The sequence below is a fragment of the Microcaecilia unicolor genome, chromosome 5, assembly GCF_901765095.1.
Source record: "Microcaecilia unicolor chromosome 5, aMicUni1.1, whole genome shotgun sequence".
NCBI lineage: Eukaryota > Metazoa > Chordata > Amphibia > Gymnophiona > Siphonopidae > Microcaecilia > Microcaecilia unicolor.
The window spans coordinates 39,197,555-39,213,400 of record NC_044035.1 but is presented as its reverse complement, the minus strand read 5'-3'; the positions used below and the strand labels follow the sequence as shown (position 1 = coordinate 39,213,400).

Below are 15,846 nucleotides of genomic sequence, written 5' to 3'. Positions count from 1 at the left end.
TACAATGAGAACCGATAACCTCACTAATCCACCTCACCAACCTACTCAGTTATGAAAGCCCACTTTCTTTAACTACCCTAATCACTCCCTTCCTTCTTCTCTCTTCCCTAAGAGGCAGATGCACTAAACGTTTTTCATCGTTAAATGAGCCCTCGGGGAAGAATTTCCGATCCTTTCCATGCACTAAAGCCTATTTTTCGACGGTAGTAGCAGCTAACGAAAACGGAATGGAGATGAGCAATTAGTGTGAAAACCCCATTGAAACGACATGCACTAACCTTTTCCGATTGCCTTTACGCAGGAAAAGGGCAGGAAAACTAACGAGAGGTCTGGACCTCTCGTTAGGACAGCTCTGTGCCAGGAAAAAGTGTTAAGTGAAAAAATAAACAAACTTTGAGCCAATCCCAGCGCATTAGCAGAGCTAAAAGCGCTGTGATTGGTCCAAGGGATGTCAGAAAACACATAAAAAAATAATTAAAAAAAAGGATCGGGAGGGGGCAAGGGCGCTCATCATAACCACGTCATAACCACGTTCATATAGCACGTGCATAACATACGCAGTTAATTTACGTGCAGCAGTTATGGCAGCCAGAGGAAGAAAGCCTAATTTTGCAGATATGGATGTCCTCTGGCTCGCTCAACTTTTCATAATAAATGAAAAGCGTCTTTTCCCCCGCGCAGGGAGAAGGAGGAATATCGGGCGGATGGACAAGGGCTGGGAGACTCTACAACGCCTGTTTAATAAGCGTTCCTCCTTTCCCAGATCTGTAAGTTGGCAGTATATAGGGCTCTACGCACAGTGTCGTACCAAGGGGGTGGGGGCGGTCATCCTATTCACAGAGGGTGTCCGTTCATGGGGGGCCGGGGGGGCACACCCTATGAACACCAGTCATTACATATAACAGATTTTTGCATGTGCATGAAAAAACAAAGGTGGTCCAGTTACTGACATCGACAGTGCATGCCTATTTCCAGTTTTTAATGTACATCTGCTTTCCCTTTTTTTGGGTTTACAGGTTGAGGAGCTAAAAAAACGTGCGCGGGCGTTGCGCAAGGACCACCCCGAATGGCTAAAGGAGGTGAAGGCAAACCTTGACAACAGCCCAGGTATTGGTTCATTTGACATGAGTCTGCCACATTACAGGTTTGATAGTGGCCTTGTGCTTTTATGTGATAGACAATGTTTGTCCGTGCAGAATTGTCATCTTCTGAGGACGAGGAGCAGGAGGAGGAGGAGGAGCAGGAGGAGGATGACGTCGTTGAAGGGTCCCTGGCTGCTGTCGCACCTCCCCGCCCTTCCGCTCCTACCCCTGGTCCCCACCTCCTGCCTTATGCCCGTTGCCGTCCCGGCCCCTCCTCAGGTCTCCAGCCCCCCCCCAAGAGATCCCGCCAGTCCATTGTCTTGCGCCTCCCTGCTCCCAGGTATGGCCCTTCCCACCTTTCCTCTCCTCCTCCCCGTCTACATTCCAGTCCCACCAGCCCTCCTGTTTCCCCCGCTTCCCCCCCTCCGCCGCATAGTCCCACCAGCCCCCCTGTTTCCCCCGCTTCCCCCCCTCCGCCGCATAGTCCCACCAGCCCCCCTGTTTCACCCGCTTCCCCCCCTCCGCCGCATAGTCCCACCAGCCCTCCTAGTACCTCCTTTCACGCTCCCCATCTGACCTCCCTCCCTCTTTCCCTAAGCCATGCCGTCCCATCCACCTCCGCAGAGGAAGTCACCCCTGTCCTTGAGATGTTCCAGATGGAGGAACAGGAGGGTGAGTTACCAAAGTCTGCGTCATGACTCATCTCTAGCCTCGTTATACTTGTTCATAATAATAATGTTGGCTATTATTGCATATCACTGTGTGTTTCTGTTTTACAGCAATTCGTGGTGATGTTTTCTGACAGTTCTTCCATTGTCTTTTGTAACAGGTGCCATTGTGGACCTCACAGGGGAGGACAACAGTGATGTCCCCTCACTACTGACCACCCCCCCACCACCCCAAACTATGAACCGCAGTGTCTCTCCCATGCCCCCTCCTCCCACTGAAACCCGTGGGACATGTACCTTCCCCACTCCCACCCGCGACCGAAGCACCTCCACCACTCTCCCCACTGTGCAAGATCGGGCCACATCTCCCCATATGCCTCTCCCCCTAATTAACCTTCCCCCAGATGAGCTCCAGGACATGGCCCAGACCCTGCGCATGGGAGGACAGGCACTGGCGGACCTTGCTGAAGTTATCCAGTACCTGTCCTCCAGCGTACAGCGCCCTTGAAAAAAAGTTGCCCCAAATAAATTTATTTTACAACTGTAAGTTGTCGCACATAAAAAAAAAAAAAGTTATGTTACAACTGTATAAAAGTTGAAAAAAAAAAAAAAACAGTTATGTTACAACTTTATAAGTTGCACAGAAAAAAAAAAAACAAAAAAAAGAGTTATCTTACAACGTTATAAGTTGACCAGAAAAAAAAAACCAAAAAAAAAGTTATATATATCTTTTTTCGGCTTTAGAAATAAATACTTTCAAAGCCTGCGGCCGTACACGAGCGACAATATGTTACGTTTATTTTATGCGCCACCATGGAGCACCGTCTGATTGGCTGCTCGTTTGGCGCTTAAATATGACGTACATTTTGCGCTCTATAGAGAAGCGTTCGTCCTCGTGTTTCCCCGGCTCGCGAATAGAAAAAAGAAGTCATGGATGGTGGGTTTTTCCTTGCACAGTTGGACTTTTTCCCTGCCATGGATTATGACCACATGCAGGAAGAGGAGGTAACAGAAACCATTGTACACCACCCTGTCCACGTTCGCCCACGCAGGCTCCCCCGCCCACGTGTGTTTCGTCAACGGCTGGTTCTGGAACACATGTCAGACAGAAAAATCGTGGATGACTACCGCTTGACCAGAACAGCTATACATCAACTGTACCATGAAATTAGAGATGATATTGACCCAACCACACATAGATCTCACGCAGTGCCTGGCCTTGCTAAGCTGCTTACTGTTCTGCAGTTCTTAGCCACAGGCACATTCCAGCATGTGTTAGGGGGTAACAGCGGCGTGGACCAGGCAACTGTTTCAAGACATCTTTCGCAGGTAATACTACGCTTTTTGCCCTGTCATCCAAGAGTTATTTTAAAAAGTAAAAACTTCAGATCCAGCATCACTGGTCTGTTTTTGATAGGGTTACCATACGGCTCCAGAAAGAGGACACATTGATCCACTGTGGGTTTTGCTTCCATTGAAAGCTATGGAAGTAAAACCCAGACTGGCGCAATCTGTTCTCCTTTTTCTGGAGCCATATGGTAACCCGTTTTTGAAGAGCGTGATCCAGTTCCCACTCCTGTTTTTTGCGGCGTGCATTTCGCTACACCCTATCCTCATCCCACCCCTCCTCCATCGTTGTGCGACCCTCCTTCTGCAATGTATAAAACATGGATAACCAATCCCAAAATTTGCACTGTGTTTCAGGTCCTGCACGCACTGAAAAAATGCGTTCGCCAGCACATAGCATTTCCCACAGGGGAAGAAGAACAGAGGAGGGTCAAGCAGGACTTCTACAAGATTGCGCGGTTACCCAATGTCCTAGGAGCTATAGACTGCACACATGTTGCCTTGACCCCGCCTGCGGATCGAGAACTGCAGTATCGAAACCGCAAGATGGGACACTCGCTGAATGTGCAAGTGGTTTGTGATGCTAACCTTAGGATCCGTGATGTTGTTACACGTTTTCCAGGGAGCTGCCATGACTCTTACATATTGTCTAACAGTGCACTGGGAAGGAAGTTTGCAGAGGGGCAGAATCAAAACGGATGGCTTCTTGGTGAGTTGCTTACATTTGCTTTACTGGTGTGGTTGATACTACAACATACTACTAATTAACAATGATGTATAGAACAACACACATGGAAATTCCTAACTGCCATTTCTTTATAGTGCCCTGGTGGCCTACTGACCACTTCCGTCTTCCTGGTGAAAGGCGGAAAAGGTCACTATACCAACGGGCTACTTATAGGTAAATGTGTGTTAGGTGGCTGTGACTTAGGACATGAAAAGTTCATTACGGATATTTTGCGACCCTTTAATATTATGTTCTCACACTTATGAACTGTTGTGTTCCTGCAGGGGATGCTGGATATGGGTCGAAAACATGGCTACTGACCCCGCTTGCAGTGCCCCGGTCTGATGCAGAGAAGCGTTACAACGAGGCACACATTGCAACAAGATGCACAATAGAGCGCACGTTTGGGGTATTGAAGAGCAGGTTTCGCTGCTTGCACATCTCTGGTGGCTCCCTGCAATACTCCCCTGAAAAGGTAGCTGACATAGTGCTTGTATGCTGCATGCTTCATAACATTGCACTGAAGCATCACCTTGACATCGACATTGTAGTCCCTCCAGAAGTGGACATTGCCTCCTCGGACAGAGGGACAGATGCAAGCAAGGGAAATGCTGTGCGCCGGAAGGTTATCCATGATTTCTTTTCTGAACCTCGCCATCCTTAGTAGCCTAGTACCACTTGTATGACCTGTCTGTCAGATTCCTGGTCAAGGAGGGATATAGGCAAGTCCCACATAGCGTGTGTGTGTCAGTTAAGAACTTACAGACCAAAATCCTATATCCCTTCTGGAATGGGGAACATGTCAGCACAGAACTTGCATATGAACGGTGTGTCATTAGCTGGTGTCAACAGATAATGCTATGGGGTTAACATTGCAGCAATACTATGATTAGCAAATCACTATTTGTCACAACCTACGTCCTCATATAAACTTATAAAACAACATCGAAACAGTTCAGAACAAATACTTTTATTAATTAAACAGGAGAAAAAAAAGGAAATGTTTGATAAAGCTGGAAAAGACAGCATAGCGAGATGTGTTTCTAGCTCCGTCGGACCATGTTCCGATGTTCCACAGCACCTTCAAAACAACCAAAAAAACAATTACAATTTGCATTTTACTGTTTTGGTTTGGGGGGTGATACCAAACAGTTTCAAAGTTTGAAATATACCTGTTAACAAACATTTCGGACAACCCTTTCACATGGCGACAAAACAACAGTGCACAAATGTCAATAAAAACTATCAATGCATTTCACAAAAATATCCCCTGTTATGTAACCACAATTGGAAAACCTCTTTTCAGGCTCAAAAAAAAGGGCTTGCACTCCCCTCCCACAGCCCCACCGGTTTCAGTCAGCGGGTAACAAATGAAACTTACTATCCAATGACTGGCTGTTACAAAGCCGGGGTATGTGTGGGTATTCCGTTGTTCTGTCGTCATCGCCGTGTTCTGCTGCTCTGTTGCTGCAATGAAACAACATAACATTAAACTTCATATGTTGCAAACTGTGTACCAAGTTTACGTTTACAAAGGTTGGAGGCTAACGTGACAATTATAGAAAAATAAAGGCGAATAAATGATCAAACGAACTTTTTCTTTGTATGTGTCGCACCCATACTTACTATTGAGAAACAGGCTGCCACACAGGGTGCGCAGTGGAGGGTGTTAGGTTGTTCTGTGCTCCCGGCTGCGGGTTACAGCGATCGTGCCTGCAATTAGATGAAAAAGGAAGCAGGAAAATGTAAATAAGCCTGTCTAAAGTAAAGTACAGAGACAGATCGACGGGCCACTCAATCAACCGACATACTTACTCAGAAAGGGAGGCCCTTGCGACCACGTTTTGGCCTGCAGACCCTACACCTAGCCAAAAAAAAAAGGGCGTGTTACGGTATGCACAGTGTGCCAAACAGTAAAAACAAGGAATTAACAATTAAAAACATGTACAGAAAAGAAGAGGCCACAGACATTACCTATAGGAGGCTGAGAAAAAGAATAAACACGATGGCCGATGGGAGACAATGAAGGGAGCGTGGGAGGTACACCTGTCTCGAAGCCTGGGGAAAAAAAAAAATCAGGCTACAGTACATACATCTGGATCGTTTAACAAAGAACTGAGTACAGAACCAGTTATTAGAATACTATACTTACTTGCAACTGCACCGTTGGTCGTCCGATGCTGCAATGGACTCCAGGCTGTAAAATTTTTTTTTGAAAAGAACACACACATTAGACGAACTCTTTAGAACAGAGGGGATATATAATATGTGTTTGTGGATAAAGAAAATATACCATTTGCACTGCGATAACCCCAGCCGGAGTCATCGCGCAGTACAGCATGCTGCATCCCCCTGATCTCCTGTTGGAGATCCATAAACATCTGCCGTTGCTGCTGGGAATGCGCTCTGGTAAGATTGCACAGTTCGCGCAAAAGAGCGTTGTTCTGGTCCAATAAGGCGTTTGTTTTATCAGCTCGCGCATTGGCGTTGTCCTCCGCCTTGTCCTCCGCATTCTGCATTTGTGCACAAATGGCAGTTGTGGAATGACGGACACGTTCTGCCACATTTTCAAGCAGAACGTTTATACCCTCATTCCACTTGCCCTGCCTGTCCCACAACTTGCGTCGTGCCTGCCATTCGTCCGCCGGGGTCCGACAAGGAGGGCCCATGGGCGATTCAATAGAAGAGGATGGGGGGGTGTTTGGGACACCAACGAGGTCTAGTGTCACAGTTTCAGTTTCCCCCCCATCCTCTACTCCCACTGTAGGGGTCATCAACAGTACACCTAACAAATACAAAGGAAGAAACCATTACACGGAACATCGAAGACACACAGTCAACGGGAGGGAGGGAGGCTTGGTGCTGGGTGCTGCTGGGTGGGAGGGAGGCCTGGTGTTGGGTGTCGCTAGGTGGGAAAGAGGGAGGGGGGCCTAATGCTGGGTGGGTGGGTGTTTGGGAGGGAGGGCGGCCTGGTGCTGGGTGAGAGGGAGGGCAGGGGGGAGAGGAGGGTGGCTGTATTTTCAGACGTGTCGTCACCAGTGCATAGTCCAACCACCTGTTCACGACCAAGGGTGGCCAACACTGCCTCCTCCAGGGGAGTCATCTGCACGGCACATGGAGGGCCACCACCTGTCCCCTTTCCATGGTTCCACTTGTTCCGAGCCTTGACTTTCACCATACCCCTGAAGTCCTGCCAACGGTGCTTGCACTGCTCTAAAGTGCGTTGCCGCACACCAAGAGCATTCACCTCGTCCACAATCCTCCCCCATATCCTGTTCTTCTGTCCAAGCGTCAACCGGGACTTTTTAAACAGTTGTCCAAATTCGTCACATACACCGCGAATCAATACTTCAAGCTCTTCCTCCGCAAATTTTGTAGCACGCTTACGCTTGCCATTGACATTAGGGCCCTCAATTGTCTCCTCATCCTCCTCTCGCCACGACACATTTTCCTGCATTGCTTCATGAACAGAAAAAAATGTAGACATGAACACACAACTAGCAGAAAACTCTAATTAAACCACATTCATAGGCTGTTTGAAAGGCCATACCTACCTATGCACACTCTGTATATGAACGAATTAACGGTGGAACAACGCAGAACACACCTTGAAAAGAAAAAAATATTGACGTGAAACAACAAATATCAGCAAATATCAGCAAATCGCAATCAATGCATATCAGTAATTCATGTGTGCCTCTTACCTATAACGATTTTTGGGAAAACAAAAAGGATGAAACCACATGTGGCACACACCTTACAAAAGGGAAAAATATTTGATTAACGGCAAATGCTGTGAAATCACGGTTTACAACATCAGACGTCTTACCCACCTTTTTAAAAAAAAAATACAACGTTGCACAAAGGGAGGAGAAAAGCGCGAAACACGAAGAAAACCGAAGCAGGGCAGTCGCCTAAGCTGCAGCGACGTGATTCCTACACGCTGTGGATGCACGCTCTGGACGCATGTTAATGACGTCAAGATGGGTCGCATATTATCCACGTCGATACCGTGTGCTTTACGAATGTGCAACAGCGCATGCGTTTTCTGCTCCGCTACGAAACTGTCATGCATCCGACTTTTGAATTACGAATCGGAGTTTGCAGGTGGGGTTTCTTGGTGCATTCTTCGTATTTTTGAAATCGGTAAGTACTTTAACGATTTAGATTTTTTTACGTTTGGTTGCTGCATCTGCCTCTAAGAGTTTCGTAGCGGAGCAGAAAACGCATGCGCTGTTGCACATTCGTAAAGCACACGGTATCGACGTGGATAATATGCGACCCATCTTGACGTCATTAACATGCGTCCAGAGCGTGCATCCACAGCGTGTAGGAATCACGTCGCTGCAGCTTAGGCGACTGCCCTGCTTCGGTTTTCTTCGTGTTTCGCGCTTTTCTCCTCCCTTTGTGCAACGTTGTATTTTTTTTTTAAAAAGGTGGGTAAGACGTCTGATGTTGTAAACCGTGATTTCACAGCATTTGCCGTTAATCAAATATTTTTCCCTTTTGTAAGGTGTGTGCCACATGTGGTTTCATCCTTTTTGTTTTCCCAAAAATCGTTATAGGTAAGAGGCACACATGAATTACTGATATGCATTGATTGCGATTTGCTGATATTTGCTGATATTTGTTGTTTCACGTCAATATTTTTTTCTTTTCAAGGTGTGTTCTGCGTTGTTCCACCGTTAATTCGTTCATATACAGAGTGTGCATAGGTAGGTATGGCCTTTCAAACAGCCTATGAATGTGGTTTAATTAGAGTTTTCTGCTAGTTGTGTGTTCATGTCTACATTTTTTTCTGTTCATGAAGCAATGCAGGAAAATGTGTCGTGGCGAGAGGAGGATGAGGAGACAATTGAGGGCCCTAATGTCAATGGCAAGCGTAAGCGTGCTACAAAATTTGCGGAGGAAGAGCTTGAAGTATTGATTCGCGGTGTATGTGACGAATTTGGACAACTGTTTAAAAAGTCCCGGTTGACGCTTGGACAGAAGAACAGGATATGGGGGAGGATTGTGGACGAGGTGAATGCTCTTGGTGTGCGGCAACGCACTTTAGAGCAGTGCAAGCACCGTTGGCAGGACTTCAGGGGTATGGTGAAAGTCAAGGCTCGGAACAAGTGGAACCATGGAAAGGGGACAGGTGGTGGCCCTCCATGTGCCGTGCAGATGACTCCCCTGGAGGAGGCAGTGTTGGCCACCCTTGGTCGTGAACAGGTGGTTGGACTATGCACTGGTGACGACACGTCTGAAAATACAGCCACCCTCCTCTCCCCCCTGCCCTCCCTCTCACCCAGCACCAGGCCGCCCTCCCTCCCAAACACCCACCCACCCAGCATTAGGCCCCCCTCCCTCTTTCCCACCTAGCGACACCCAACACCAGGCCTCCCTCCCACCCAGCAGCACCCAGCACCAAGCCTCCCTCCCTCCCGTTGACTGTGTGTCTTCGATGTTCCGTGTAATGGTTTCTTCCTTTGTATTTGTTAGGTGTACTGTTGATGACCCCTACAGTGGGAGTAGAGGATGGGGGGGAAACTGAAACTGTGACACTAGACCTCGTTGGTGTCCCAAACACCCCCCCATCCTCTTCTATTGAATCGCCCATGGGCCCTCCTTGTCGGACCCCGGCGGACGAATGGCAGGCACGACGCAAGTTGTGGGACAGGCAGGGCAAGTGGAATGAGGGTATAAACGTTCTGCTTGAAAATGTGGCAGAACGTGTCCGTCATTCCACAACTGCCATTTGTGCACAAATGCAGAATGCGGAGGACAAGGCGGAGGACAACGCCAATGCGCGAGCTGATAAAACAAACGCCTTATTGGACCAGAACAACGCTCTTTTGCGCGAACTGTGCAATCTTACCAGAGCGCATTCCCAGCAGCAACGGCAGATGTTTATGGATCTCCAACAGGAGATCAGGGGGATGCAGCATGCTGTACTGCGCGATGACTCCGGCTGGGGTTATCGCAGTGCAAATGGTATATTTTCTTTATCCACAAACACATATTATATATCCCCTCTGTTCTAAAGAGTTCGTCTAATGTGTGTGTTCTTTTCAAAAAAAAATTTTACAGCCTGGAGTCCATTGCAGCATCGGACGACCAACGGTGCAGTTGCAAGTAAGTATAGTATTCTAATAACTGGTTCTGTACTCAGTTCTTTGTTAAACGATCCAGATGTATGTACTGTAGCCTGATTTTTTTTTTTCCCCAGGCTTCGAGACAGGTGTACCTCCCACGCTCCCTTCATTGTCTCCCATCGGCCATCGTGTTTATTCTTTTTCTCAGCCTCCTATAGGTAATGTCTGTGGCCTCTTCTTTTCTGTACATGTTTTTAATTGTTAATTCCTTGTTTTTACTGTTTGGCACACTGTGCATACCGTAACACGCCCTTTTTTTTTTGGCTAGGTGTAGGGTCTGCAGGCCAAAACGTGGTCGCAAGGGCCTCCCTTTCTGAGTAAGTATGTCGGTTGATTGAGTGGCCCGTCGATCTGTCTCTGTACTTTACTTTAGACAGGCTTATTTACATTTTCCTGCTTCCTTTTTCATCTAATTGCAGGCACGATCGCTGTAACCCGCAGCCGGGAGCACAGAACAACCTAACACCCTCCACTGCGCACCCTGTGTGGCAGCCTGTTTCTCAATAGTAAGTATGGGTGCGACACATACAAAGAAAAAGTTCGTTTGATCATTTATTCGCCTTTATTTTTCTATAATTGTCACGTTAGCCTCCAACCTTTGTAAACGTAAACTTGGTACACAGTTTGCAACATATGAAGTTTAATGTTATGTTGTTTCATTGCAGCAACAGAGCAGCAGAACACGGCGATGACGACAGAACAACGGAATACCCACACATACCCCGGCTTTGTAACAGCCAGTCATTGGATAGTAAGTTTCATTTGTTACCCGCTGACTGAAACCGGTGGGGCTGTGGGAGGGGAGTGCAAGCCCTTTTTTTTGAGCCTGAAAAGAGGTTTTCCAATTGTGGTTACATAACAGGGGATATTTTGTGAAATGCATTGATAGTTTTTATTGACATTTGTGCACTGTTGTTTTGTCGCCATGTGAAAGGGTTGTCCGAAATGTTTGTTAACAGGTATATTTCAAACTTTGAAACTGTTTGGTATCACCCCCCAAACCAAAACAGTAAAATGCAAATTGTAATTGTTTTTTTGGTTGTTTTGAAGGTGCTGTGGAACATCGGAACATGGTCCGACGGAGCTAGAAACACATCTCGCTATGCTGTCTTTTCCAGCTTTATCAAACATTTCCTTTTTTTTCTCCTGTTTAATTAATAAAAGTATTTGTTCTGAACTGTTTCGATGTTGTTTTATAAGTTTATATGAGGACGTAGGTTGTGACAAATAGTGATTTGCTAATCATAGTATTGCTGCAATGTTAACCCCATAGCATTATCTGTTGACACCAGCTAATGACACACCGTTCATATGCAAGTTCTGTGCTGACATGTTCCCCATTCCAGAAGGGATATAGGATTTTGGTCTGTAAGTTCTTAACTGACACACACACGCTATGTGGGACTTGCCTATATCCCTCCTTGACCAGGAATCTGACAGACAGGTCATACAAGTGGTACTAGGCTACTAAGGATGGCGAGGTTCAGAAAAGAAATCATGGATAACCTTCCGGCGCACAGCATTTCCCTTGCTTGCATCTGTCCCTCTGTCCGAGGAGGCAATGTCCACTTCTGGAGGGACTACAATGTCGATGTCAAGGTGATGCTTCAGTGCAATGTTATGAAGCATGCAGCATACAAGCACTATGTCAGCTACCTTTTCAGGGGAGTATTGCAGGGAGCCACCAGAGATGTGCAAGCAGCGAAACCTGCTCTTCAATACCCCAAACGTGCGCTCTATTGTGCATCTTGTTGCAATGTGTGCCTCGTTGTAACGCTTCTCTGCATCAGACCGGGGCACTGCAAGCGGGGTCAGTAGCCATGTTTTCGACCCATATCCAGCATCCCCTGCAGGAACACAACAGTTCATAAGTGTGAGAACATAATATTAAAGGGTCGCAAAATATCCGTAATGAACTTTTCATGTCCTAAGTCACAGCCACCTAACACACATTTACCTATAAGTAGCCCGTTGGTATAGTGACCTTTTCCGCCTTTCACCAGGAAGACGGAAGTGGTCAGTAGGCCACCAGGGCACTATAAAGAAATGGCAGTTAGGAATTTCCATGTGTGTTGTTCTATACATCATTGTTAATTAGTAGTATGTTGTAGTATCAACCACACCAGTAAAGCAAATGTAAGCAACTCACCAAGAAGCCATCCGTTTTGATTCTGCCCCTCTGCAAACTTCCTTCCCAGTGCACTGTTAGACAATATGTAAGAGTCATGGCAGCTCCCTGGAAAACGTGTAACAACATCACGGATCCTAAGGTTAGCATCACAAACCACTTGCACATTCAGCGAGTGTCCCATCTTGCGGTTTCGATACTGCAGTTCTCGATCCGCAGGCGGGGTCAAGGCAACATGTGTGCAGTCTATAGCTCCTAGGACATTGGGTAACCGCGCAATCTTGTAGAAGTCCTGCTTGACCCTCCTCTGTTCTTCTTCCCCTGTGGGAAATGCTATGTGCTGGCGAACGCATTTTTTCAGTGCGTGCAGGACCTGAAACACAGTGCAAATTTTGGGATTGGTTATCCATGTTTTATACATTGCAGAAGGAGGGTCGCACAACGATGGAGGAGGGGTGGGATGAGGATAGGGTGTAGCGAAATGCACGCCGCAAAAAACAGGAGTGGGAACTGGATCACGCTCTTCAAAAACGGGTTACCATATGGCTCCAGAAAAAGGAGAACAGATTGCGCCAGTCTGGGTTTTACTTCCATAGCTTTCAATGGAAGCAAAACCCACAGTGGATCAATGTGTCCTCTTTCTGGAGCCGTATGGTAACCCTATCAAAAACAGACCAGTGATGCTGGATCTGAAGTTTTTACTTTTTAAAATAACTCTTGGATGACAGGGCAAAAAGCGTAGTATTACCTGCGAAAGATGTCTTGAAACAGTTGCCTGGTCCACGCCGCTGTTACCCCCTAACACATGCTGGAATGTGCCTGTGGCTAAGAACTGCAGAACAGTAAGCAGCTTAGCAAGGCCAGGCACTGCGTGAGATCTATGTGTGGTTGGGTCAATATCATCTCTAATTTCATGGTACAGTTGATGTATAGCTGTTCTGGTCAAGCGGTAGTCATCCACGATTTTTCTGTCTGACATGTGTTCCAGAACCAGCCGTTGACGAAACACACGTGGGCGGGGGAGCCTGCGTGGGCGAACGTGGACAGGGTGGTGTACAATGGTTTCTGTTACCTCCTCTTCCTGCATGTGGTCATAATCCATGGCAGGGAAAAAGTCCAACTGTGCAAGGAAAAACCCACCATCCATGACTTCTTTTTTCTATTCGCGAGCCGGGGAAACACGAGGACGAACGCTTCTCTATAGAGCGCAAAATGTACGTCATATTTAAGCGCCAAACGAGCAGCCAATCAGACGGTGCTCCATGGTGGCGCATAAAATAAACGTAACATATTGTCGCTCGTGTACGGCCGCAGGCTTTGAAAGTATTTATTTCTAAAGCCGAAAAAAGATATATATAACTTTTTTTTTTGTTTTTTTTTTTCTGGTCAACTTATAACGTTGTAAGATAACTCTTTTTTTTGTTTTTTTTTTTTCTGTGCAACTTATAAAGTTGTAACATAACTGTTTTTTTTTTTTTTCAACTTTTATACAGTTGTAACATAACTTTTTTTTTTTTTATGTGCGACAACTTACAGTTGTAAAATAAATTTATTTGGGGCAACTTTTTTTCAAGGGCGCTGTACGCTGGAGGACAGGTACTGGATAACTTCAGCAAGGTCCGCCAGTGCCTGTCCTCCCATGCGCAGGGTCTGGGCCATGTCCTGGAGCTCATCTGGGGGAAGGTTAATTAGGGGGAGAGGCATATGGGGAGATGTGGCCCGATCTTGCACAGTGGGGAGAGTGGTGGAGGTGCTTCGGTCGCGGGTGGGAGTGGGGAAGGTACATGTCCCACGGGTTTCAGTGGGAGGAGGGGGCATGGGAGAGACACTGCGGTTCATAGTTTGGGGTGGTGGGGGGGTGGTCAGTAGTGAGGGGACATCACTGTTGTCCTCCCCTGTGAGGTCCACAATGGCACCTGTTACAAAAGACAATGGAAGAACTGTCAGAAAACATCACCACGAATTGCTGTAAAACAGAAACACACAGTGATATGCAATAATAGCCAACATTATTATTATGAACAAGTATAACGAGGCTAGAGATGAGTCATGACGCAGACTTTGGTAACTCACCCTCCTGTTCCTCCATCTGGAACATCTCAAGGACAGGGGTGACTTCCTCTGCGGAGGTGGATGGGACGGCATGGCTTAGGGAAAGAGGGAGGGAGGTCAGATGGGGAGCGTGAAAGGAGGTACTAGGAGGGCTGGTGGGACTATGCGGCGGAGGGGGGGAAGCGGGTGAAACAGGGGGGCTGGTGGGACTATGCGGCGGAGGGGGGGAAGCGGGGGAAACAGGGGGGCTGGTGGGACTATGCGGCGGAGGGGGGGAAGCGGGGGAAACAGGAGGGCTGGTGGGACTGGAATGTAGACGGGGAGGAGGAGAGGAAAGGTGGGAAGGGCCATACCTGGGAGCAGGGAGGCGCAAGACAATGGACTGGCGGGATCTCTTGGGGGGGGGCTGGAGACCTGAGGAGGGGCCGGGACGGCAACGGGCATAAGGCAGGAGGTGGGGACCAGGGGTAGGAGCGGAAGGGCGGGGAGGTGCGACAGCAGCCAGGGACCCTTCAACGACGTCATCCTCCTCCTGCTCCTCCTCCTCCTCCTGCTCCTCGTCCTCAGAAGATGACAATTCTGCACGGACAAACATTGTCTATCACATAAAAGCACAAGGCCACTATCAAACCTGTAATGTGGCAGACTCATGTCAAATGAACCAATACCTGGGCTGTTGTCAAGGTTTGCCTTCACCTCCTTTAGCCATTCGGGGTGGTCCTTGCGCAACGCCCGCGCACGTTTTTTTAGCTCCTCAACCTGTAAACCCAAAAAAAGGGAAAGCAGATGTACATTAAAAACTGGAAATAGGCATGCACTGTCGATGTCAGTAACTGGACCACCTTTGTTTTTTCATGCACATGCAAAAATCTGTTATATGTAATGACTGGTGTTCATAGGGTGTGCCCCCCCGGCCCCCCATGAACGGACACCCTCTGTGAATAGGATGACCGCCCCCACCCCCTTGGTACGACACTGTGCGTAGAGCCCTATATACTGCCAACTTACAGATCTGGGAAAGGAGGAACGCTTATTAAACAGGCGTTGTAGAGTCTCCCAGCCCTTGTCCATCCGCCCGATATTCCTCCTTCTCCCTGCGCGGGGGAAAAGACGCTTTTCATTTATTATGAAAAGTTGAGCGAGCCAGAGGACATCCATATCTGCAAAATTAGGCTTTCTTCCTCTGGCTGCCATAACTGCTGCACGTAAATTAACTGCGTATGTTATGCACGTGCTATATGAACGTGGTTATGACGTGGTTATGATGAGCGCCCTTGCCCCCTCCCGATCCTTTTTTTTTATTATTTTTTTATGTGTTTTCTGACATCCCTTGGACCAATCACAGCGCTTTTAGCTCTGCTAATGCGCTGGGATTGGCTCAAAGTTTGTTTATTTTTTCACTTAACACTTTTTCCTGGCACAGAGCTGTCCTAACGAGAGGTCCAGACCTCTCGTTAGTTTTCCTGCCCTTTTCCTGCGTAAAGGCAATCGGAAAAGGTTAGTGCATGTCGTTTCAATGGGGTTTTCACACTAATTGCTCATCTCCATTCCGTTTTCGTTAGCTGCTACTACCGTCGAAAAATAGGCTTTAGTGCATGGAAAGGATCGGAAATTCTTCCCCGAGGGCTCATTTAACGATGAAAAACGTTTAGTGCATCTGCCTCTTAGTCTCTGCACTGTATCTGATATCCTGGAACGACAATGT

General features: G+C 47.4%; 2 protein-coding genes across 2 annotated transcripts; one reads left to right on the top strand and one right to left on the bottom strand.

Moving 5' to 3' along the window:
• The first annotated feature begins 2,680 nt into the window (after nt 1-2,680).
• Nucleotides 2,681-4,488, top strand: LOC115471055 (putative nuclease HARBI1). The gene is made up of 3 exons (XM_030204723.1): nt 2,681-3,079; nt 3,455-3,806; nt 4,109-4,488. Exons 1-3 carry the CDS (start codon nt 2,681-2,683, stop codon nt 4,486-4,488), a joined length of 1,131 nt encoding a protein of 376 aa, XP_030060583.1.
• A 6,940-nt stretch (nt 4,489-11,428) lies between these two features.
• Nucleotides 11,429-13,236, bottom strand: LOC115471054 (putative nuclease HARBI1). Its single transcript, XM_030204722.1, has 3 exons — nt 12,838-13,236; nt 12,111-12,462; nt 11,429-11,808 (listed from the first exon to the last, which is right to left on the bottom strand). The coding sequence occupies exons 1-3, from the start codon at nt 13,234-13,236 to the stop codon at nt 11,429-11,431; spliced, it is 1,131 nt and encodes a 376-aa protein (XP_030060582.1).
• Between the last annotated feature and the right edge of the window lie 2,610 nt (nt 13,237-15,846).

Excerpts from the sequence above, each read along its gene's own strand:
- LOC115471055 (XM_030204723.1), top strand. The coding sequence starts at position 2,681 with ATGGATGGTGGGTTTTTCCTTGCACAGTTGGACTTTTTCCCTGCCATG. Across the intron at positions 3,080-3,454 it reads TTTCAAGACATCTTTCGCAG|GTCCTGCACGCACTGAAAAA; the intron begins GTAATACTACGC and ends ACTGTGTTTCAG. Across the intron at positions 3,807-4,108 it reads TCAAAACGGATGGCTTCTTG|GGGATGCTGGATATGGGTCG; the intron begins GTGAGTTGCTTA and ends GTGTTCCTGCAG.
- LOC115471054 (XM_030204722.1), bottom strand. The coding sequence starts at position 13,236 with ATGGATGGTGGGTTTTTCCTTGCACAGTTGGACTTTTTCCCTGCCATG. Across the intron at positions 12,463-12,837 it reads TTTCAAGACATCTTTCGCAG|GTCCTGCACGCACTGAAAAA; the intron begins GTAATACTACGC and ends ACTGTGTTTCAG. Across the intron at positions 11,809-12,110 it reads TCAAAACGGATGGCTTCTTG|GGGATGCTGGATATGGGTCG; the intron begins GTGAGTTGCTTA and ends GTGTTCCTGCAG.